General features: G+C 37.6%; 1 protein-coding gene across 1 annotated transcript in view; it reads right to left on the bottom strand.

Moving 5' to 3' along the window:
• Window positions 1-977: 977 nt before the first annotated feature.
• ARMC4 (armadillo repeat containing 4) overlaps window positions 978-25,103 on the bottom strand; it is a 95,127-nt gene continuing 71,001 nt past the window's right edge. Inside the window, exon 20 of the mRNA XM_019470999.1 lies at window positions 978-1,091. Within this exon, the coding sequence (XP_019326544.1) occupies window positions 978-1,091 (114 nt within the window). The remainder of the gene's footprint in view (window positions 1,092-25,103) is intronic.

Genomic DNA, 25,103 nt, shown 5'->3' with positions numbered 1-25,103 from the left:
AAAAGACCACAATAAGATAATGTGTAAACGTAAATGTAATTCTCCACTTTTTATTTACAGCTGGTAAATTTAAATTTGAGTTAAACACATTAATTAAAACACATTTCACCAGCTACTTATAAAATTACGCACTATTTTGTTTGATGTTGGTAGAAACAGGAAATTTGGAGTGATGTCTACTGCTGCAGCTGTTTGCAGTCCTTATATAACACCAGATGTGAGATTGATGTATCTGTATTTTGTCCTCTCCTGTGAATTTCAAGTGATCAAACAGGCAAAAACATAATGACAGGATGATTGGACAAGTTTAGCACGAAGGGAATTGTTCAAGACATTCATAAATCACTGCACAACCACACACGCAGTGAAGGAAAATTTATTGTAATGTCACAGATATGCAAAACCATTTATACCTAAATGAATTTCAAATACAAGCATATTAACTGTAGAAAAAGTCTTTGACGTATCTTAACTGATAGTCTTTTGAAAGATGTAATACGACAAGACACACAAAACTAGGTGTGTGTTTTATAAAACCTAGATGTGACAAACCAGTAATGTAAAAACAAACATAATGTTCCACAGATTTATTGTTATTAAATTATCCTTATACAAATGAGTTCTGCTATGAAATGCTAGAAGGAGTAATTATGTCTTTAAATGTAGCTGTACTGCAAAACAAGCGTGCTGGTTAAAGGTGCTAAAGCATCAGCCATACTTTGCTTTTTCTGTCGCTAGAGCCAATCTGCGAATGTTTGCTATGCAACCAGCTGCTGCCTCGCAGAATTTCGTGTGTTTTATAAAACCTAGATGTGACAAACCAGTAATGTAAAAACAAACATAATGTTCCACAGATTTATTGTTATTAAATTATCCTTATACAAATGAGTTCTGCTATGAAATGCTAGAAGGAGTAATTATGTCTTTAAATGTAGCTGTACTGCAAAACAAGCGTGCTGGTTAAAGGTGCTAAAGCATCAGCCATACTTTGCTTTTTCTGTCGCTAGAGCCAATCTGCGAATGTTTGCTATGCAACCAGCTGCTGCCTCCTGCAGAATTTCATCTGTAGAGCCTACCATAGCCAGTAGGAGCTAGCAAAAATACAAAAGAGAAACAGCATAAGAAAAACAAATAAGTATGCTATTATTTAAATAATATTCAAATCATATCTAGAATAATTGCATGAATTTACTCACACACATAATAAATACAATACTAAAAATCATATTAACACCACTGTATTATATATGTATGTATACCTATATATGTATACTTTTGTATACCTATATATGTATTAACATACACATAGAGCACGCTTTATATTTTATCATATTTGTACCTGTAATTTGATATTTTCATGTCTGATTTTCTGTTTATTATATCACGCCAGTCTATTGGTTGTGACTTAGATTTTTTCTTGTAAGTAGAAAGTGCATCTGCCTTAATTGAAATCATGGTTCCTCCCCCCCCAGGTACACTAGTATGTTTGTACATGCTCAAGATTTTTAATAAACAAAGCCATGCTTTTTTTTGGTCGTGAAACTGGATCCATGTGAATGGACCCTCGTGTCCCATTGACTGCAGCAGGTTTCTCTATTGTCACAGCAAACCACTCATGTTAAACTGCTTGAGGGATACAGATCTGGGCCTATCATTCTCAAACATTTGCATGTAAAAGGAAAAAACAAAAGCTCAAAAAAGGCGCCAAACTTTTGGAGCTGATTCGGCTTTTCAGTCATGTGGAGTAGATCCTTTACTCTGGAAGTCATTCAATTTTTTCAGTGGAAATTCCCCTGGAGTAAGTGAGGTATTGTTCAACACAAGTATGACATAAGACAGGCCTTCATGATAAAACATTTTTACATATCAGAAAACCATTAATAATGGTTTTGGATCTTACTTCCTCAGTGTGTTGCAAATCAGTGACACAACTGCAAATGCAATATATGCTGGAAAACAGAAGACTCTTGCTTAGCTTGAATCAGCTCCACACAATCCTCAGATTTCTGAAAATCTGCCAAGCTTAATGTGCATTCAGGTATTTTGAAGCTCAGACAGCTCTAATTAAAACCTGTATTTTCAGGCTGCAATACTTAGGATTCTGTGTTCACCCAAACAACCGCAGAGAAATCTGTTATCACTCAACTCCGGTGCATATTTTTCATACAGCTAAAATATTTCACAAAATTATGAACTGCTAAATATAAAAGCATAAATTGAATGCAGACATCAAATTCGTATGCTACCTTTTTCTAACCTTCTAGCAATCGTGAGGCATGGGCCACAGCTGCACACATACGGCATTTCCTTATGATGAGATCAAAGCATTTTATACTTGAGGAAGTATTTGCGTTAGCCAAATGTACAAAACAAGCATCTTGCCAGTCACCTTTCACCCTTTGACCCTTACATGTAACTTGGAAAGGTGCCTGTGATGGGCCTGAATTATGTCAAAAAGAGTATTATGTAAATTAAGCATCAATGATAATTTTTTCTAGTAATTCTTCCTATAATTTCCATTAATGTAACCAGATGTCTCTGGACAAATAGCTAGATAAGAATTCTTGAAGTGTGAACACTCCTAAAGGGATATGCCAGAGTTAAAATGACACAAGAAGAAATTATATGAGAAGGCTTTGTATTCTTATACTTTATTTGCATGCAAATGTTGGGCCAAGGGCAGCAACCAGAGAAGTCAGTGGAAGTTTCACCACTGACTTCAACTGGCAGGAAGAGCAAGCAGCACATCTCTGTGTAGTGATAAAGCTGCTCTGCAAAGCACAAAGGCCAGAATGCAAGTCTTATCAGATGCTTAACTTCTTTTTTTTCTTAAGAAATATTGCTGGATGAAGATCTTTCTTCCTTGCTATTTTCCACCAGCTGATTTCTCATCAGCTTAAACTATAAAGTGTTTCTTTGGGTGCCTCACAGCTTTCTTGTATAACTTACAGAGGAAAACTGGTATAGATCCTTCATATCCCTGACTCAAAACCAAAAATATGTATGCACATACCATTCATACGGTGGTTTTGGTAGAGCCGTAAGTTTCAAATTTGGGGGCAAGGAAACTACATGCCTTACGTGATTATTCACTGGATCTTCACAGACCTACTGAAAGCTTTTTCAGCGTAGTGATGGTGGAACTGAAACTTTCATAATAATTTCAGCGTAAGACTTGTTATCAGTTTGTAAGAGCAGAAGTTCATCACAAAAATAATGTTTTGGAGACACATTATATAGTAGAAATATAGCAAAAAGCAAAAATAGACCTTTGCCTTTATTATGACTACATGTTAGGTAGGACTCAGTTCAAGGTTATTTATTTCTTTTAGCCAACACTTCTTTCTAGGCTCAGAAAACTTCGGAAAACAGGTATTTTTCTGTCACTTTCCATGCAGAGCTAAGTATTAAGCAATAACAATAGTAGTAGGGGGGGAACTGTGCTCTTTATTGCAGATGTATTTTGGAAAATCAGGGTTAGGTATCAAAGAACAGCCTACGACACAACACTGGTTAAAAGTACCCAAATAGATGTCTAAAGAATTTGTGGTACAAAGGCAACCAATGCAAACAGCAATTTTTATAAAGGTATCAAATACTGATTTTTTTCATTCTGAGTTCAGAAGATCAAGGATCAGTTCCTCTCTAATTCGTTGTTCTTCTAAATCACTTGCCAGTGGTAACATCCATAGGAACTGCCACGTCATACAAAATCCTATACTACACTGTGTCTCAGGATTTTCACAATACGACTTCAAAGAAATATTCTTGGAAACACAGTCTAATACAGTAGCTGCCTCTGAGGACTGAGGATATACAGCAACATTTGTCAGTCAACCTCCTCCTTTTATGCTAACAAAAAGGCAGCTGAAAAGAAGATTATCGGAAATGCAAAATATTTCAATATAAGTAGGCAATTCCATATTTAGGAATCTAACTTTGAAGATTTTGATGTAAACCCCGCCTTAAATGAAATAAAATTTTATTCTTTTTGTATGTACCAAGAAAGTTATAATTCTTTCACTTCCTGGCTGCCACTCCTTGACCTTTTCATGGGTTCAGCTCAATTTACTGGCAAATTGGGTCATCCAATTCAGGTATGGAAATGTATTCATAGACAGTATACACAGACCATACCCACATATTAGATATATTTGACAGGTCCAAGACATCTTTGTTTATTCCAATGTACCAGTGCAATATAACATGTCCTTTTTCTTCATGCCCTTGAACTTTGTGTATCCCTTCCCTTTACTGTTCAGGTATCGTTTTCTGACACATGTAAATGTTAACAGATGTGAGAAGCAGTAAAAAAGCATGTGGTATAAATGCTTCTTTCTGGCACGTAAGAGGCACTTTCCATAGACAGAGAAAGCATTTGCAGCACTATGTAGCCTTCATTTTCTGTTGGCAGGTATCTATATTCTAAGGCGGGAGTCCAAAATTTTTTGCACAGTTAGCACGTCACACCAGCAAATAAGCACAAATACAAGCTGTTTGGAGAACGTACAGAGCATATGTAGCATTTCTGGTTCCAAAAGCAAGAGCAATGCACAGCCAAATCATTTAAATATTCAGAACAATTAAGAAGATTTTGCTATTACTACCCCAGCTTTAAAATAGCACAGAATTGTGATACTATATTAGGATTGCACAATCATAGAATAATTCAGAAAGGGATCTCAGGAGGTCTCTAGTCCGATGTCATGCTCAAAGCAGAGTCAGCTACAAGGTTAGACCGGGTTGCTCAGGGTTTTTTCCAGCCTGATCTTGAAAACCTCCAGTGATGGAGATGGCGCAACCTCTTTGGGCAATCTATTGCAGTGTTTGACTGTCCTTGTAGAGAAAAAGGTTTTCCCTACATTCAGTCACTCTTGTTTCAGTTTATGCCTGTTGTCTCTCATCCTCTTGCCATGCACCACTGTGAAAAGCCCAGCTCCATCTTTTTGATGACTGACCTCCTTGTAGGTACTGGAAGGCTGCTATTAAGTCTGCCTGAAGCTCTGGAAGGCTGCTATTAAGTCTGCCTGAAGACTTCTCTTCTCTGAAGACTCTTCTCTCTGAAGACTTCTTCTCTCTGAAGACTCTCTTCTCCAGGCTGAAAAAGCCCAGTTTCCTTAGTTTCTCCTCATAGGGCAAGTGCTCCAGCTCTTGACTGTCCTGGTGGTCCTCTACGGAACCTATTATAGTTTATCCATGTCTTTCTCATACTGGAGGGCCAAAGCTGGGTGCAGTATTCTAGGTGTGGTCTAATGAGTGCTAAGGGGAACAATCACTTCCCTCAATCTCCTGGCTGTGCTCCTGCTCATACAGCCCGCCACTCCTTGACCTTTTCATGGGTTCAGCTCAATTTACTGGCAAATTGGGTCATCCAATTCAGGTATGGAAATGTATTCATAGACAGTATACACAGACCATACCCACATATTAGATATATTTGACAGGTCCAAGACATCTTTGTTTATTCCAATGTACCAGTGCAATATAACATGTCCTTTTTCTTCATGCCCTTGAACTTTGTGTATCCCTTCCCTTTACTGTTCAGGTATCGTTTTCTGACACATGTAAATGTTAACAGATGTGAGAAGCAGTAAAAAAGCATGTGGTATAAATGCTTCTTTCTGGCACGTAAGAGGCACTTTCCATAGACAGAGAAAGCATTTGCAGCACTATGTAGCCTTCATTTTCTGTTGGCAGGTATCTATATTCTAAGGCGGGAGTCCAAAATTTTTTGCACAGTTAGCACGTCACACCAGCAAATAAGCACAAATACAAGCTGTTTGGAGAACGTACAGAGCATATGTAGCATTTCTGGTTCCAAAAGCAAGAGCAATGCACAGCCAAATCATTTAAATATTCAGAACAATTAAGAAGATTTTGCTATTACTACCCCAGCTTTAAAATAGCACAGAATTGTGATACTATATTAGGATTGCACAATCATAGAATAATTCAGAAAGGGATCTCAGGAGGTCTCTAGTCCGATGTCATGCTCAAAGCAGAGTCAGCTACAAGGTTAGACCGGGTTGCTCAGGGTTTTTTCCAGCCTGATCTTGAAAACCTCCAGTGATGGAGATGGCGCAACCTCTTTGGGCAATCTATTGCAGTGTTTGACTGTCCTTGTAGAGAAAAAGGTTTTCCCTACATTCAGTCACTCTTGTTTCAGTTTATGCCTGTTGTCTCTCATCCTCTTGCCATGCACCACTGTGAAAAGCCCAGCTCCATCTTTTTGATGACTGACCTCCTTGTAGGTACTGGAAGGCTGCTATTAAGTCTGCCTGAAGCTCTCTCTTCTCCAGGCTGAAAAAGCCCAGTTTCCTTAGTTTCTCCTCATAGGGCAAGTGCTCCAGCTCTTGACTGTCCTGGTGGTCCTCTACGGAACCTATTATAGTTTATCCATGTCTTTCTCATACTGGAGGGCCAAAGCTGGGTGCAGTATTCTATGTGTGGTCTAATGAGTGCTAAGGGGAACAATCACTTCCCTCAATCTCCTGGCTCTCCTGCTCATACAGCCCAGTATTGTGTCTTCTTTGCTGTCAGGACACGCTGCTGCCTAATGTTCTGCTTGCTCTCTACCAAAATCTCTATGCCCTTTTCAGTAAAACTGCTCCTCAGCCAGTCAGTCTCTAGCCTGTGTCACTGCAAGTGCAAGTGCAAGTCCTTCTCAGGTGCAGGACTTTGCGTTTGTCCTTGCTGACTTCCATAACGTTCCTGTTGGCTGGCTCCAGCCCTGCCTAGGTATCTCTGAATGGCAGTCCTTCCCTTGACTGTATCGAAACCGCCTCCCCTGCCCCAACTGGTGATTTGGTGTCATTGCAAACTTTATGAGTAAGCAGTCCATTGCCTTCCCCAGGTCACTGACAAACATGTTAAATGGGACAGGTCCCAACAGAGAGAGCCCTTTGGCACTCCCCTTGTCACCAGCCTCCAGGCAGAGTACAACCCACTAACTACTACCCTCTGAGCTGGACCATCCAACCATTTTTAATCCATTTGGTTGTTCACACATCTAGGATATAATACAGCCTACCTTGTACAGGAGTATGCTGTGGGAAACAGTGTTGAAAACCTTGCTAAAGCCAAGGTAAAGGATATAATACAGCCTACCTTGTACAGGAGTATGCTGTACAAGCATGGAATTCCACTGCTCTCCTCTCATCTACAAACTTAGACACATAGAGGGTAATCAGGTTTACCTTTGGTAAATCTATGTTGACTGTTCCAAATCATTTTCTCCTTCTTGTGCCCAGAAATGTGTTCCAAGAGGATTCCCTCCATGATCTCCCCAGAGACCAACGTGAGGCTGACCAGTCTGTAGTGCCCCAGACTGGGAGGAGGAAGTGTTGTTCTGAAGACATGCTTTGCAGACTGTCATTGTTGGGTCTTATGCTTTCTGGCATACCAAAGGTGTAACAAAAATGGAAAGTCTTTTGTCCCTCAGGGCAATAGTAGGAGGTAAGGGGGTAAGCCATAGTATTTGCTTGGATATTCATGCATCATGAATGATGCCACCTTCCACTGTCTGATAGCACAGCTCCCTTAAAATACTATCTCTACAATCACAAAATAACCAATTGAAAAATTATTATTTCCAACAAGATAGCAGAAGCATCAAAATAAGAAGTTGTAAAACTGTCATTCCAAAATGGGTATGGATCCCTGGATGAGTAAGACAGTAATAAAAATGGGCTAGTAATTCTCTTTTCCATGAAGATGTCTTTCTAGAAGTTTTCACTTCTACAAAAGAAGTAAGTCAAGGGGATTTTAAAGCAGAAAAAGGATAGACAAGTTTTGCAACAATAAATCCTGAATCTGACAAAATCTCAGATGTTAGTGATGCTCCATGTATGGGTACAATAATTTATAAGTACTCAATTTCCTTTGGTCACAGTCATTGCAGCTTCCAGGCTTAGAGGTGGGAAGCAGGAAACATAGGAAGTGGTGATTTCAGAAAGAATAGTTTTGCATGTATTAATCTTTAAATAAGTGACTAGTCATGTGATGTTTCTACAACAAGATTTCCAAAACAGTGGAAAGCGTAGAACAATACTGCTGGAAAGAGGTCCCCTTGCTCATATCAAACAGGTAAAAGATCAGCCTATTCAATACTCTGGAATCCTGTGAACATGAATGCAAGCAATAAATAAAGAATAACTATAAAAAGACTATTTAATGCCCTTTTTTCTTCTGGCTTCTTTAGGTTTTCTGCCCTGTAAAACAAATTTTATTTGATTTTTTCCAATCAGAAGGAAATATGGATAAACTCCTTCAACAAGATTCATATCTATACTGGGAAGCTAGTCAGAGTTCACATAGAGCTTAACATTCCTGGAACTAAAGACATTTACTTCAATACAACTGCTGCTTCTATCTGCTGTGCTGGTGACGACATCTTGTAGATTGACATAGCATTTCCAGTTGGTGGTAGGACTTGGGATTTTTTTTTTAAATTTAGATTTAGTATCTGACTTCTTTTACATGCAACATTTCCTAAAGGATGCTAAATTTCTAGCACTGTGATTTTCTAATTGCGTAACACTTCTTTTCCAAAAAAGACATTTCTCACATGCTTTTTATAAATCTAACCTAAAAGAAAAAAATACTTTAAATAAAAGCATATGGTAGAAGCTTATCCAAGAAAGTATCAGTCTAGATCCAGCCAGCATTTTGCTAACTTTCAACACCATATTGCACACTGGAAAATATTAAAGCACCTAGTTTGAGTGTTATGTTACACATATTCCTATGAAAATACTTCTCATAAAATTAAATTATAAATAATAAAACATACTCCACAATCAAAGCATAATGAAGGTTAAGCTACATCACTGTTTCTAAACTAAAATTCAGGCCAATTTCCTGATTTCCTCTTTCACCTGAGTGAAAGGGTAAGACAACATGTACCGTGCACGGCCTCCTAAGAAGAAGATGCTTGTGTAAGTTCTGCAGTGTTTTGTGTTAATTTTGTTTTTCTCAGGTGGCACAAAGAGAACAGATTTCAGACGTAAAGTCCTGTGTGCCAGGGAACACTCTGAGCTAGCAGATGTACAAAACCCAGCACCAAGAAATTCCAGTAAAGGCAAAAGATGGGCAGGCCAGACACCTACTGTGCTGATTCCCTCTCGTATAAGGTCTCTTCTCTCTGGGACTGAAGTCAGAGCAGCCCCTGGTGTAGCCTAGTTCACTCACTTTGAATGTAAAGAGGTGGGAACTGAAGCTCTCTGGCTGGGGTGGGAGAAATCCTAGGAAGATTGCACCTGGCTTCTTTTCCCTTCCTCTTATTCCTGTCTTTCCTCTTCTCTCTCCCATGAAACACATCTCCATTCTGGCAGCCATGGAGAAAGGATAACAAACTTTCAGAGTCACTCAAGCATGGCTGGGGGGACGAGGAGGTCCAAAGGATGCAGCTTGGGCTAAGGTACACCTGAACGTGGTGGTCAGCAGGCTGGCCAGGAGCTGTCTCTTCTTTCTCATCTTTCCCTTCCTCCCTCAGAAAACGAGTGAAAGAGTATAGGGGCAGGCAAACCTGTGCAATTCTGCAAACAGGTGCAGGACATGTTAGGATGAGAACAAATTCGTCTGCAGCTTGTGGTGCACTTCCAGACATTAAACCATTTCACCTATCTCAGGACTTACGACAGGTGCCTTGTCCTCTGCAAGTTGTTACTTTTTCCTACGTGACTGCCTGTGACAAACCAGCTGTTGGTAAGCTGAATCCCACAAAATGCTGGGAAACAAGGGAGAAAGAAGAGTAGGGCTTGATAGATTCAGTGACGTACTCTGAACATCTGATTACTGGTACCCTACCATGAGATGTTTACTACTTCTTTAGAATACACAGCTTCAGTGAACTTCAACTGATTTTACACCATGATCTATCTGAAGTTTAAAATCCTTCTGGGTACAGCTTCATTTTTTTGTTTTTCCTACCTGCTATCTGTCCCTTTTTGTCTATTTATTTTGTTTAGTCACTTCCTGTATTACAACTAAACCAAAAGGTATTTGGGCAAGGACCGTGTTTCTCCAGCACATCTGAATTGTGCCTACTACAATGGGTTAGCACTCTTGAACGGAAATCCTCTTGAGCACACACTAATAAAATACAAAATGAGAATATAGTTCTCATACTCTCCAGTAAGGTTAAATGTTGCACTGCATCACTTTGGAGAAATACGTACAACCTGAACGCCTAAAGGGAATTACAATACGGTACACATTTTAAGTACACATACGTACTTGCAAGTTTTTATAGATCTAGAAAATACAAAGAAACCCTACGGCTCTCTCTCCACCTCATCTGTATTAATTGTCTACTTCTTATATAATTATTTAGAGAAGGATGCCTCCCTTCAGTGCAAAGACATAATAAATGGGCAGAGAACTCTGAGTATCAGTGACAAGGAGAAAGTGAACAAAACGCTAAATGGTGAAATGTAAAATAGTTTAAAAACTGTAAACTTGCAGGCCACTTTAAAATATACTAAGTTTAAAAGTTTTCCCATCTTAAGTTGTTACTTACAGGACTTCAGAGGGATATTTCCAAAATTTCAGATGTAAGTCTAACTAAACATAAATATACCGTGCAAAGGTAATGTAGCTAAATAAAACTAGCAATAAAAATGATTTCTAATCTTTGTTTAAAAGGTACGATTATATGTAACCAATTGGAGTCCTTAAAGGCAGATAGTTTAAATCTACATTCACCTGTAAGAAGTTTGGTGCAATATTAAGAAATAATTCAACCATCATGAACATTCCGATGTACAAAGAGTCTTATGGGATATGAAATTCATCCCACAAAAAGCAATAGGCAGATCTGATAATCCAGAAGTGATGAAGCCCAGGGTCTTACAGCATATTTTTATTTGAACCACTTTCTCTATTTTATTTTTATTCCACTGTAGTTTTCAAGAGAAGATTAACATATAAAAGGCTTTTGGTGGGATAGAGAGAATAAAGAACTTTTTCATAATCACAATAGAGTGACATTTTTAAAAAAGCTTTTTTCAATTCACTGGAAATTCATTTTATTAAGATTAAAACAGGAGCCTGCTTACCTACTACATGTAATGGACATTCAAAACAGTAAACTTATGTCATGGATGTTCCTTTCATAATTTAGTTTGGCTCAGCAACATGTTGGGGACTATCCTTCCCTTATATTGCTGCCAGCCTGATCAATCTTTCTTCTTTGTATTTCCTGCTTCTTTTCCGTACTTACCTGCTTTTTCACACTTTGCTTTCTTTTTCATTTTACAGGAGCATGACTGCTACCTTGCTTTTCTGTCCTAAGTATTACTGAAATAATACTGAGTATAGGAAATTGAGAGAGAGTTGCTAATTCAGTTTTGGTTTTCCAAATTTGTTAACATTACTATCAATATGAATACTGTCATTTTGTCTGTCTGTCTATCTCTAGCAGTCATATGAAGATTACACAAAAGTTAAGAGGGGGCAGTTACAAATAAACTATCAGCAGCAAGTCAGAGGAGAAAAAGGAGGTTTAAGCTGTCCATTAACCCTCACATACTGAAGGGTTCTGCCTGACTTCTCAGCAATACCCTGAAAACATGGTGCATTTTTTTTCTCGTTTGTCTGATATTCCTGAAGTGCAATATAACTAGTCTGTCTTTGAAGACAACATTGAACTGCAGTGAAGAGACACCACAGTTTCCAGACTAGTGACAAATTTTGCAATGTTTATCTCAAGTTGCATCTTATCCTGAGAACAGGGTACAAAATCTGACTGTACTAGTATTTTAAAAGTATGTTAGATCTACTGGTATGCATGCACTGACTTCAAACTCTCTTCTGTATTCAATTCCAAGTACTAATTTTGATCTCTAAAGAAAGTTAATATAGCTTTAGGTCCAATGGTCTGGGTGTCTGTCTCTCTGCCTATATATGATCATTATAATCAAAACCAGTGGGGTGCTTTTGCCAGTAAACCTTACATATCAAAGTCTGGGGACAAAAGCAGGGTGTTCTCGCTGTAGATCCATACAATAGCATTTATTTCAAATAACGAGCCAGGGTATATTAAAGCTGGTTTTTTTGTGGCATGCAAGAAGACTGATCTATAATCTCATGTTTTAGATGTGTGGGTGGCAACAGTGCATACATTTACATAAACTGGAAGATGAGTGGTATTGTTCAACTTATAGTCTGGTTTTAGACTAGTAAATGTGCTAGAAAATGTTCAGTTAGAACACAGCATAAATAAATGTATAAATGGTATGAACACAGCTCAGCTTTATTCATACAAATATGAAACTGAATGTGATGAAGCAAGAAATGAGCTGGGGCTGTTCATGGGCAAAGGTCCGTGTATAGTCCACATATTCATTCATATCTGTAGATTTAAATGTATGATATAAAAAAAAAATGAAAGCAACGATGAACATAGAGTGGAAGTTACTTTTCAAGATTGTCAAACTGCTTCTTTTTTATTATTAGAGAAAAACATAAGGAATAAATTATTTTATACTGAGGAGTCAACTTCCTACAATCAACCCAAACTTCTGAGTCACTTGAGCATTGCTTTATGAACCGAGTGTGATATAGTGATCATAAAACATATTTACTAGTGCTGGAAATTTATATGCTTTCCTAAAGTCTGTGCTATGGAAAAACATTACCATGCACATGTTGTGACAGATAAATGCTTTGGGTTTTTGGTGATTAAAACATAAGGGGTGGCTTGAATTAGCACTCCATTCAGGTCGTATTCAACCAAAGTATTTGTGATTTGCATATAGTTCCCTGGAGTGGAGTTAGACAGATATTTTTTAAAAAATAAGCAAAACATCTCCCCAAAACCACTCAAGGACTCACTCTGGCCACAAACTGCTTGAGTGGCTGCTGGATTTTGGAAGCTTTGTGAGATCAGAAATTTTTAAAGACACTGTGTAGTCTGCAAACAAGCAATAATACCTGCCTGCCTGACTTGTGTATGTCAGCCAGGAAATACTAGAGGCCTTGATCTGCTCCCTTCCCTCTCTAAAGACATAACTATGAAGTAGGGAATGAAAAATTCACTAATAGAAGTTAAATCTCAAACTTTCCTCTGATTAGAGCAAAAGTCTGTTCCTCAACTTTTTTACTGAGTAATTGCTCAACTTTAATTCCAAGCTTCAAGTTTTGGGGATGTTTTTGGCTTATTCGTTTGCTTGGGCTTTTTTAGTTTTATAAAAAGAAAGTTGTAGTTGTAGTTATGCTTGGGCAAGCTGAGGTTGTAGCACATGTATAAAAGCTCTGCTAAAGCTGGTTAAAGCATGCGGGGGAAGATGTGAAAATTAATTTCCTAAAACCATGCAACTCTATGCTTTAATATAGAAAGAAAAAATTCATGTGGGTCTTCTAGCCGAATGCTACCACTGCAAAACGTAAAAAGAACCATGATTAATACTCTAAACTTGGTATGGAGGTTACTTTGTATCTCAGATAGGATGAAATGGTTGGAAAGGTTAGTTAACTAGCTACCCAAAATATTATTTCTCAACACTAATGCTAGCACAAGAACATTATTAACAGCATGTTGGACATTCTTGGGTGAGTATACTTGGGGCACACTGCCACCTAATTATAATAATATGGAGAAGCTGGTGTAAGACAAAGCACTAGTCCTACATGGGGAATGTACTCTCTTTTTCATCAGTTCCCAACTGAGAGAGGCTACGTTTTCATTAAAACACTGTATTACATGCTTGAATCATGACAAAATTGAGGAACTTAGCATCCTTTCCTGAACAGGAGCATATTTACGCAGAATATTGGCATTTGTCAAAGAGTCGTTTCTCAAAATACAATTCCCTCGTATGCATTTGTGATGCTGAAGGATTAAACAGAATATCAGTTTTTCCCCCCACTCCCCAGGAAGTCAACGCAAATTTAAAGATAAGTAACTCTTACATTTAACTGCAAATTTTATGCGAATTCTTGGATTACAAGAAGAGCAGAAAGATGAACAAAAACAGCCTGATCAATCAGAAGCAAACCCAAGATCCAAGTCAGGGCTTCAGGGTGTCCCTAGCTGTATGTTACATTGAAAATCTTTCTGTCCAAATTGTTTGCGAGGACTTTTTTGCCTTGCCCAAATACACGGACATCTTTTCAGTCCTAACAGATAGTTACTGGCAGTCCCTTTGCATCTGCTGCACGTGTAGTGTGCCATACTGTCCAGTGTAGTAAATTCAATGCTTTCATGAAAGGTAAAAACTTTGCACTGAGCTGTGATGTACTTGCACAGGAGATGTGACCTCCATGGCTCAGCATTGTGAATTGCAGTTTGCAATTGGTTCTCATCTCGACCATGAAGAACTTAGTATTGTCAGCAAAGCTTGCAACCTCACCATTCACCACCCTTCCCATTATCATTTATGAAATACTGAATGGCAAGATCCCTTGGCTGCAAAACTTGATCCTAAATCCGACACTTTGATTCCTCATTTTAACCAATTATTTGTCCTTTCTGGGACTTTGCCCTCCCATCGCATAGCAGTTTAACTTCATTAAGAGTTTGTGGTGAGAAGTGCTGTTGAATGGTCTCTTAAAATCCAAGTGTGGTCAATTCAACACTTCCAAATAGCAACAAGATTATTGCACATGAATAGACTATACAACTGATGAGAAGACAAAATGCTTTGAGAAGCAAAAGACTAATAAATGTTCTCTATACAGTGAATGTCCAGCAAATCCAGTACAGAAGTATGACAGACCTTCTTTAGATATACACATGCTCCAGGCACGCCTGTAATGCCTCTGTGGAGTCCAGCAATTACCTCTGATTGGAATTCTGCAAAGGTGCTAATCCAGTCTAATGACTGTTGGATTTGTGCAGATTGTACAGATACAATGCACAGAGATAAAAAGAGCAAATAAACCCAGATTCATCCCACATACCTGTGGACAAGGTAAGCAATAGGCAAGAATTGGTGAAGGACAGGACCTCCAGAGGACAATTCTGATTTTAGGTATTCTAAATACCTTTTGGAGATTTTTAATCTTTCTATATTGCCACAGAGCCCTAATTTATGTATCTTAGCCTGAATCCAGTATTTGGAACTGTCATATCTGTATGGCAGTATGGAAGCACCTTTATGAGTGCCTGCTTTCTCAATCCTATGTCATGGAGAAGTTTTTTTATTTTTGCCTTTATCTTCAACACAAATGCAATGAGTAGACTAGATACAACTTAAATTAACTTTCTATCTCGAATAGAATCATTTAGGTTGGAAAAGACCTTTAAGATCATCGAGTCCAACCATAAACCTAACGCTGCCAAGTCCACCACTAAACCATGTCCCTAAGTGCCACATCTACACGTCTTTTAAATACCTCCAGGGATGGTGACTCAACCACTTCCAATGCTTGACAACCCTTTCAGTGAAGAAATTTTTCCTAATATCCAATCCAATATCCAGCTGGTAAATACAGCCAATTATCATCCTTGGAGATAAATGCAAAATTAAATAAAATAAAATTTCCAATCAAATGAAATTGTATGGACCTTCACTCATAGTCTAGGAGATGATACGTTTTAGCTTTTACATACAATTGATTGTTATATAATCCCCATTGCATCATGACCTGATCCAGCCCTCACTGAAGACAGTGACAGAACTCTCATCAGCCTCCCGTCCCCTGGCAGCCCCATCAGGCCTTTAGACTTTATGCCACAGTACAGAACACTGACGAAGAACATCATTAACACTAGAGCCCATCCCATAATCTACGCATTGCAAAAGGACTTTTCTTTAGCATCTATACCTTGAAAGTGACAGCAATAAGATGTGCCATACTACTTAAAAGATACCGCAGAGTGCTCTTTGAAACGGCAACATAAAAGAGATTACAACGACTGGGGCCTGAAGCCAATTTGAACTGAGTGATTGATTCTACAGGAAGAAGAAGAAAAATAAGTTTTCATAGATGGCAACAATGAATAGATAATTCAGTACGTTAAGGACTCCTGCATGACAATTCAGCCTCCATTTACACATATGTATACATATGTATGTGTATATATATATGTATATCGTTCTTCATATTTCTTATGTTCCGCTTCTTTGAATAGCTCCTTACATACAAGGAAACTATTTTTGAGCAGCTGAATGCCAAAAATAATTACCTGGCATTCTGCCCTTGTACATTAAGCCCAGTACCTCTCAATTAAGAAAACTAATTTTAATATCTGACAATTTAGATATTATTCCACAAACATAAAAATACTTTAATATTCTTCTTTCTTATTATTGCCAAATTAGAAAGAAACATTTCACATAGTCACAAGGATAAGACTGGTGCAGGGAGCTAAACAATTGCAAGAAGCTGCTCTGCGTATTTCTGTGGTTTGGAAATAGTGCCAAGTCGGAAGCAAAAGACATTCTCTGCATTTTCTAAAGCAAGATAAATACAGAAAAGAAATATATATGGAAGATGGAACTGCTATCTATGGACTCTGCCAGATTCCTTGGCTTTTTGGCACACCTATTGAAGCTGGCAGACTTAGCCAGTAGCAATCTTTTCCATTAAAAGGAGCAGCATATATTTTGGTTTAACATACTTTGTTTGTGCATTTTTAAGCTTCAAAAATGTCTATTTAAATTTTTTTTAAGGATTCCTTCTGCACAGTTGGCTGCAATTGCACTTATTTGAAGTGGCTCATTTATCACTAAAAGAGCTGCAGGGCACAGCTACTGTTAAACAGCTCCAACAAACCTACAGCTTAGTGGGACAAGCTTCTTTTTATAAGACTAAAAGATGTTTAAAATGTGCCAAGAGGAGCTTTATGCCAGCCTCTAAGTTTGCTATCCAAATGTTACTAAATTAGAGGTCTCCTGAAGCACAGAGTTTGGGCAAAGATAAGCTGATCTCCCTTAGGCTGCTGGTTTTTCCCATCTGAGATCAGCCAGATTTTAACAGAACACTTGCTACGTATCATAAACTTTAGTAATGTGAAATTTTGAAAAATCATCTAAAGTATGAGGCTTAATCTACACTGAAGCCAAACTTCATTACCTTTGGCAATGGTGCAAAAGCAAAATGTTTTACATGTAAGTACCCCTACTTTATGAATGGTGAAATTTTGCTTATTATGAAGGTAAAGGCTTACTGGTTTCTGTTTCCTGGAGTTGAAACTGTAAGGAAAATGTTCACACCTGGCAGTTGTTAACACAATAGAAATTGCAGTGGCGTAACATTGTCAATTTTCATTAATCCTTCTGAAATGAAACAAAATACACCAGCAGTATTGGGCTTAGTTTATGGAACCTCTTATATCTGAAATTTTGAAGTGTGATGTGATCAATACATTTGTGGGTGAAGGGATTGGGCATACTTTCTGTAGCCCACAGACATGCAGAAATTTTGCCATCTAGTGCCCTCTTTCTTGATGTCCAAGAACTGTAACAACTAATTTATAAAAAGCAACAGGCATCAGCTTGGAGTATGTCCCAAACACGCTGTATCTCCAGCCTGAACTGTGGAGCCTGAATAGAGCCAACCACGATAGTTAAAAAGTAGGTTCTTCTAAACTTAAAATAAAAATATAAATATATAAATAAGCGAACACATACTATTGTATGTGTATAATATCATTGTGTAGATAGTATATGAAATATTTTTGATGGATTTAGAAAGATCTTATCTTAAACCTTGCTTAATAATGTAAAAGTCTATATTCTGCATTCAGTGTTCTTACCAAAGGCCCCCCACAAAAAACAACCAACCCCATAGCTGAATACTCCTAAAGAAGTAAGTGCCAGCGCTTTTGCATTTCATTTTCTAAACTTCAGGTATATATAGTTTGTGGCAAAAAGTTGTTTTTAGAATGTTTTCAGTAGAAATTACTAGTAATTGTCTTCCATATTTTGTAATTCACATCTATTTATTTCACAAAGATGGTCTTATGAAAGTCTTTTCACATGAAAAGGTTAGCCAAAACTTCTTGTAGGGATTTCTGACTTTAGAAAACAATAAGCAATATTCTGGAAGCTCTGCACAATGAAATACACAAAATGTATTTTTAATACAGTCATTACAACAAAGTATAAAAGAACTCTCCAAATATTAAATCTACATTTCACAATAACTTTCATAAATAGTGGTTAAACCAACTGTTTTTATATCTTAGATTATTACAAGGGAATGGAAGAGCCTATGTGTGTGATTAACCTTTCTACCATTAAGAACAGAACTCAAACAGCACAAATACCTCTTATGTACTAATTCATCACAGAATTCAGAAAATACATTATAGCTGTTATACCTTCTTTGCCAAAAAAAAAAAAAAGGTTAACAAACTGAAAAAAAAAATCCATGCATCTCTTGAGGCTGTAGCCTGATGAGAAGACAGGAACAAATCTGATGGATTTATTAAAAAATATATATTCAAACGTATGAATATACAAATCAAGTCCCGCTCTTCGGAGCATGAGTCTATGCTTTGCCTGCCTTAGTGTATCAAGCACTTGAAATTAGGTTTTCAGCATCCCTGGTGAAGTTCCTATAAGCTACAATAACTGCTATTCTAGAAGGTATCTATTAATATTTTGTAATAGTAAGAAAACAGAGTACTTCTGTGTTGTGCAAATAATTCAATAAACCAGACCACAGAGTAAGGCTAAAGATCAGTTCTATGCACTGGTAGGTTGGATAGACACTTTCAGTATTAAAAAATGTCAGAACATGAATGGAAAGTCTGGTCTTCTGCATTTCAGGTATGTACTGTAATCATTAAGTTAATGGTTCCTCTAGCCCAAAAATAATTAGTTCTCTATGTACAGTGGAATAAGAACAGGAGAAAATGGACTTGTTCATAGTGCAGCAGAGCAATACTATCTTTAAATAACCTTGTTTGGATAATAAAAGCAGCTCAGAACAATGCAGATCTCAACAGAGGCTAATTTATTCTAACTTTGTGCAGCCTTCAGCACAGACACACACCTGCAAAAAACTGCCAACAGCACCAGGTATGGTTCCCGTATGGTGTAAGTGCCTTAAAGTCTGGGTGACTGGCTACTATCCAGTGGTCCTGTTTCCTCGGTTTTCACAAAAAGCTTACAGTCAGTATTCAGTATCTACATTTTACTTATGATGACTGAGTTGCAGCTATGAATTAGCAGTAACTGTATCTTGGTTTGCTTGAACTATCAAATATAATCAATACAAATATTTTTACAGATTTTTTTCTACCACTCCATTCCTATCTGTTTGTTCACCTCCACCTTGTTGTGTGCTACGTTTAAATTGAAAGTTTTCTGGGGTCGTCTTCTTCTTATGTAGGTATACATCACTGCCTAGCAAAGTGAACTACTTATCTGATCAATGGCTTTAAGCATCATCACAGTACACAGAAATAAATGAATAAATAGAAAAACTAGTACCTTTACTAGTTATTATTTAATTAGTTTGGAATTCAAGCACAAACTTTAAGTCAAAACATCAAGAGATCCTCATATGAGATACTGGAAATTGCCTCACTGGGAAGATTCCCCTAAATGTTTTAGAATATTTATGTACCATCTGATCAGGCACTTGCAAATATAGAATTTCATTGGCAAGCAGAACAGGCGTTTTTTAGCTTCATACTTTACAATCAAAGCCACTGGTATTCTTTTCACAGACCTTAATCCATTTGTGTCTACATAATCCAAAAGTATTTACTGATTTCTCAGCCCGTGAACTCCTTCAGTTTTCTAATGAATCCAATCTCTGCCAAACCTGGAACCTTCATTGTGGAAAGGCAATATTTTGTTTTAAAGGCATTACAAGAAGAGTCAGTGTGTTGGTCTCTTAAAATTTTCCTCTCTAAAACAATAAAATGCTTTAATATATTTTTGTGGCTGCTTTTAAATTGTGAATTATTCTTACAAAAATGAGAGCTAACTCATTTGACATTTTTAAAGTGTATTGACAACAATTCAAATTTGATTTAATCCCCTGAAAAAAAAATCAACTTACATCACAAGGTCTAAATTCACTGGTGATTTACATTAACAATATTACCTAATTTTTACTCCTGTGCATGAAAGCCAACATTATAGCATGCGAAGGTCTAACCTGGGGGACAGTTTCCAAAAAGACATGGAAATCAAAGTAGAAAATTGGCTGAATATGAACTTTGAGGGCAATACTGTGGCCAAACAGAATAATGAAAATCTCTGATGTTCAAACAGAGCTTACATAGAAACAGGGAAGTTATTTTACCTGTTTTAAGTATTCATACAGATATTACTGGAATACTGAATTCTGTTCTGAAGTATGTTGAAATTCAGTCCAAAAGAGAATTTCAAAAGTAAAAAATTCAGAACTGACACACAAATATAATTAAAGAATTAAAAAGAAATTCCATCAGAGATTACACTTGCTTAGCTAATTAAAAAGATGACAATGTGACAAGTAATTTGATCTTGCTCAGAAAGAAAGTATATGAGAACAGAAGTTATGTAGGGCTTTTCAGTTTACCAAGCAACAGTATCATACATGTAATTGCGTAAGATAAAGCTAGACAAACCTTAGGCTACAAATAAGGTGCAAATGTTTTTATGGGGAAGGTATTTAACCACTGGAACAAGTTATGATGGCTCTAGTGGATTTTCCATCGCTGGAATTTTTTAAGTAAAGAGTCAGTGTTTTTCTAAAAGATATACTCTATTCCAAACAGAAATAAATCGAAGCAATGTCTCTGGTTTGTATGAGCAAGGCTAGTCAGACTAGATCATTAAAACGATCCCTTCTAGTATTATAATGTATGTACCTTTGATTATTTCACATGAGAATAGTGTCCAGTTTATAGGACTATAATCTCATTTAGGCTTTTTAAATATTGGCACATTAACTTCCTTCCAGCCCTGCAACTTCCCCTGTACCGCAAGGCTTGTTGAAAATCAACATTCAGGAGGATATTAATTTAAATTCAGCTGTCTGAAAGCTAGCTGTTTAGTCTGAGCTAGTAACCTAGGTCCTTTCTATACTCAGCAGAGAAAACTAGGCACTTTCATTAGTCTATTCCTTCCAGATATCTTGGGCATCTATTTTCAGCTAGCACAAATCTGCAGGTGCCTCTCTCTCTTTCCATTGACTACAGAAGGTGTCTTAGTTTAGACTACTTTAAGCTCCATACCTAAAAGTGGCCAAAGTTAGATGAAAGGAATCCATCCTTAATACTCCAAAGATCTTTTTCAAAATCCCTGGATTCAAGTTAGTTAGATCCACTAATTTAAAACATCTGGCTTTATTAGATCATACTCAAAGTGTGCTTCAGTTACTGCTGGGCAGATAGTGTTTCATCACCATTATAGCATATAAATGCATCTCGTCTGTATCTTTCTAGGAAGAGAATTTTTTTTTTTAATAGCTCTTTCTTATCGCACTATTATTCAGAATTCTGTCATTCCTATCTAATAATGAACTGGACTGTATAGTAATTTAAACAAGTCCTCCACTGCCTTGGGATGGGATTCACCCCATTAAACATAGATACCTACAGTACAGATGTGCAGATCTGAACTTTGAACCTGCACTCCTGTTATAGCCAAATGCAACCAGAAAATACTGCCAGTAGAGACTGAGGTGTCTTATCTTTGCATAAATGTCTAAATTAGGAGAGATGAAACATAATAAAGACTCTACTCCTCTTCCTTGACTATTATAAGAATTTGGGTGACTATTTCAGATGGGCATGTCCACAATGTAAACATTTAAAGTTAAGATGAATTAAGACTTTGATGAATTTTATTCTTCCACAGCCTGATTTTGGGTGCTTATTTTCCTTTGTTCTTACTTTTTTTCATTACTTTAATAACCTCCTCAGAGGTCTCATTAGTCTCATCATAAAAATCTGGCCTCAACTCTATAGGTGATGAGGCCATTCAAACTTTCTAGACCTTCTTTACACAGAAACAATAATGATATTCCACAAAAACAAATCCTTTATATCACTTACAAAGTCAGAAATTAACTTCCACAATAGCAGAAATTAAATTCCACAATAGATTACCTTTTATCTTTCTTCATTTGCAAAGTAAGAATGACCAGGAATAATCAGTTACATGTTTTTCACTTGTTTCGAAAGATTAACTTCGAATCTTTCGAAATATCTGCAGTCTTTTAGAAGTTATATTATGAGCAGTTTCATAAGTGGCTATATGCACCACCATCCCCACTCACTCACTTCAGAAGCATATCCCAATCTACAGCTTGCCAACATAACCAAGAAAAAGTGTGACTGTAACACAGAGAAGCATTGTATTAATTTGACACAGTGACATGGTCTCTAGGACAATGATTTAAATATTCTTTCAGGATCTTAAGATGACTTGAATTCTTCCTTTATAACATGTTTAGACTCATCTTTTCACTACTAAAGTAGTGGCACTTCCTCATCTGCCTGTGGCTTGCAGAACTTTCTACAATTCATCTTAAAAGAGCATCCCTATAAATAAACAGGTACTCTTCAGCGGACAGTTGGAGATTTTTCATGAACAAGCTTGATTGTTCTAAGGTTTCAGCAGCAGTCAACTATAGGTAGACATCTTTGTGCCTTTGCAACAGCTACATTTTAAGAGAGATTTTCTGCTGTTTCCATGAAGAATGTGGTGATGATGGTGATGATACTTCCAGTTGTCTGTGACTTTTCCTATTTCTCTTCCCTCTAATTGTGACAGACTCCAAGTGTGAAGAACATTGCCCGGTACTCCTGCTTATCTTGGCTATAAACTGCCAATCCCCCACTGGATTTCTCTTCTCCCTTGGTTTGTGGACAGCTATCTCCAATCTCGAATTCAGGTTGATGCCTGTTCCTTAGTCTGATGTCTAAAAATTTCTCCTGCTTTCTAGTGTCCCACATGTCCTCACTGGGTCTTTGAAAATACAAATCTCTTTTCCAGCGCAGCCATGAATTTTTACTTCAGAAAGAGGAAATATCTTCTGGTTTGGTAGAAAGAAAGCATTGATTCACCTGTCACAGGTCATAACCATTGTTCCATTCCCAGTCATAAGAATATCGAGTGTGGGACTGAACATAAAAGAAAAACTTCATAAACTGGTTTTCTAAACTTCCTCCGAAATCACTCTGTTTGTCTACTCAGAATTTCACATGGCAGCTGACATACACCAGTATTTCCCAACCTTTTTGTCACATAGCCTTGCTTGAGAAAACTGAATGTATTTTAGGTGCAGTTACAAATAGGTGAAAACTTGGAACACTGGTTTTCTCTCACAACTGTCTGCATATACCTGTGTTTTGTGATTAGCAAATACTGTTTGCAGCAGTGGCAAAATGTGAAATATGAGAATCTGGCTGAAATTACCTTCCCTATATATTTTTATTCCTGGTTTCCTGGACAGAAACATGTATATACACACTGCGTAGTGAATGGTCAGAAAGTCTGATGCTTTGAGAAAGTCTCTGACCAACTGTTCAAGCACTCAGCAACTGTGTCATTCACACAGAATAAACGTTTCCCTGAAGCATCAGACTTTCTGTGCGTGTGAACATAACACATGAACATGTGCTGAAGAGCACCTGGCATCTATTGCAACCTAGTCAGAACTACAGCAGCTGTGACATTAATGCAACTGGGCATGATTACTGAAACACCAGATATCTGGTAAAAGGATGAAAAAATATCAAAGGAACCCAGACAAATTTTCCAGAAGCAAAAATACGATTGGTCCTGAAAAAATCTGTACATAACAACCCCTACATAAATACAAAGTATGCTTTCAGTCAACTATTCACTGGAGAGGCTAGAAGAATGAAAACACCTGGACGTTCTGCCATCACTGAGAAGCATGGTGCAAAGATACCCAATAGCACAGCACAGTGCTGCAACTACTGTCTCACCTGTGCCAGGCAGACCAACTGAATAGACCAGGCAAGATTCAGCACTGTACTGACTCTCACATTTGAGCAACTAAATCTCCTCCACCCACTCTCCTTGCCATCTGGGAATGCCTCTTTAGCCTTTCTGAAACTCCAGTAGTTGATTCTTGATGGTAATTCCAACAGTGCCAGCATAGAAGTCAAGCTCATAATCGTTGGTGGATTGGCCAGCTGTGCCCTGAGCTGTCATGGTGCACGTGTTGATTTGCTTCATGATCTGGTCAGCTCTTGCCACACAGAATAAAAGCACTTGGACTAGCACATCTGGAGAAACTATCATAGGTCCAACAGAACATATTTTCTCAGACTGCCCACCACGCTTCACTTATTATACGGGCATCCTCACTGGATAGGAACCACTATGTCTCCCTGGTCTGATACATCCTCCAAAAAGGCCTATTTGTCGCTTCACTTTGCTTTGCTGCTTTGCCATTCTAGGTATAACACAACATATAAGCATTAGAAAGTGGTTGGAAACATAACAGCAGGATAATTGCTAATTAAACCAGGCTTTATTTAGGGTTAGAAACTCTAGATGACCATAGGTATTGTCCTCTTGTGAGTGGGAGAATTTCATTCCCTGAAAAATAGGGGCAAAATCAAACTACACACTTTATAAAAAATGGATATGCCTATACTGCAGTCATCGTACTAGAATAAGGCAAATCATCTGACACTGAGCTCCATGCTACCAAAGCTAGACAGGTAAGAAAGCTCAAGGTAGCTCAAGAGAGCTAGCTCTGATGACCTCTTACTGCACTTTTGTCCCTTTATGGCCTAGGGAGAACAGGTTTTTCACAGTTTATTAACATGGATCTCTGAGCCATGTCAACTTTAACACATACACTGGTATTGGATTCTCTCTGGCTATATCCTAGTTGAAAGGCAAATGCATTTTGCAATATGCTCTGCAGTCCTGATTCCCAACTGTTCATTCATATTGTGGTTCCAGTTCTGCGCCTGCATTTTTTTTTGACACAGAACAGAATGTATGCATCCACGTTTAGTCCTAATGTGCAATCAGTATGTGGCCAGCTATGCATTTGGACATAAGAGCTGGGAACTGCTCCAGGGTCCTACTGTTTGCACTTACCCATTTTATCAATTTGCCTTTTTCTTAAGGATTTCTTAAAGACTTAAAGGAATAAAGCTTTGATAACAGCTCCATTTATACTTATTATGTTAGAAAAAATGCTATTTTAAAATATCTGGATAG

This window comes from Aptenodytes forsteri, unplaced genomic scaffold (assembly GCF_000699145.1).
Source record: "Aptenodytes forsteri isolate BGI_AS27 unplaced genomic scaffold, ASM69914v1 Scaffold336, whole genome shotgun sequence".
Lineage (NCBI taxonomy): Eukaryota > Metazoa > Chordata > Aves > Sphenisciformes > Spheniscidae > Aptenodytes > Aptenodytes forsteri.
Note: the sequence above shows the minus strand (reverse complement) of the source record. Positions and strands in the feature narration are given on the sequence as shown.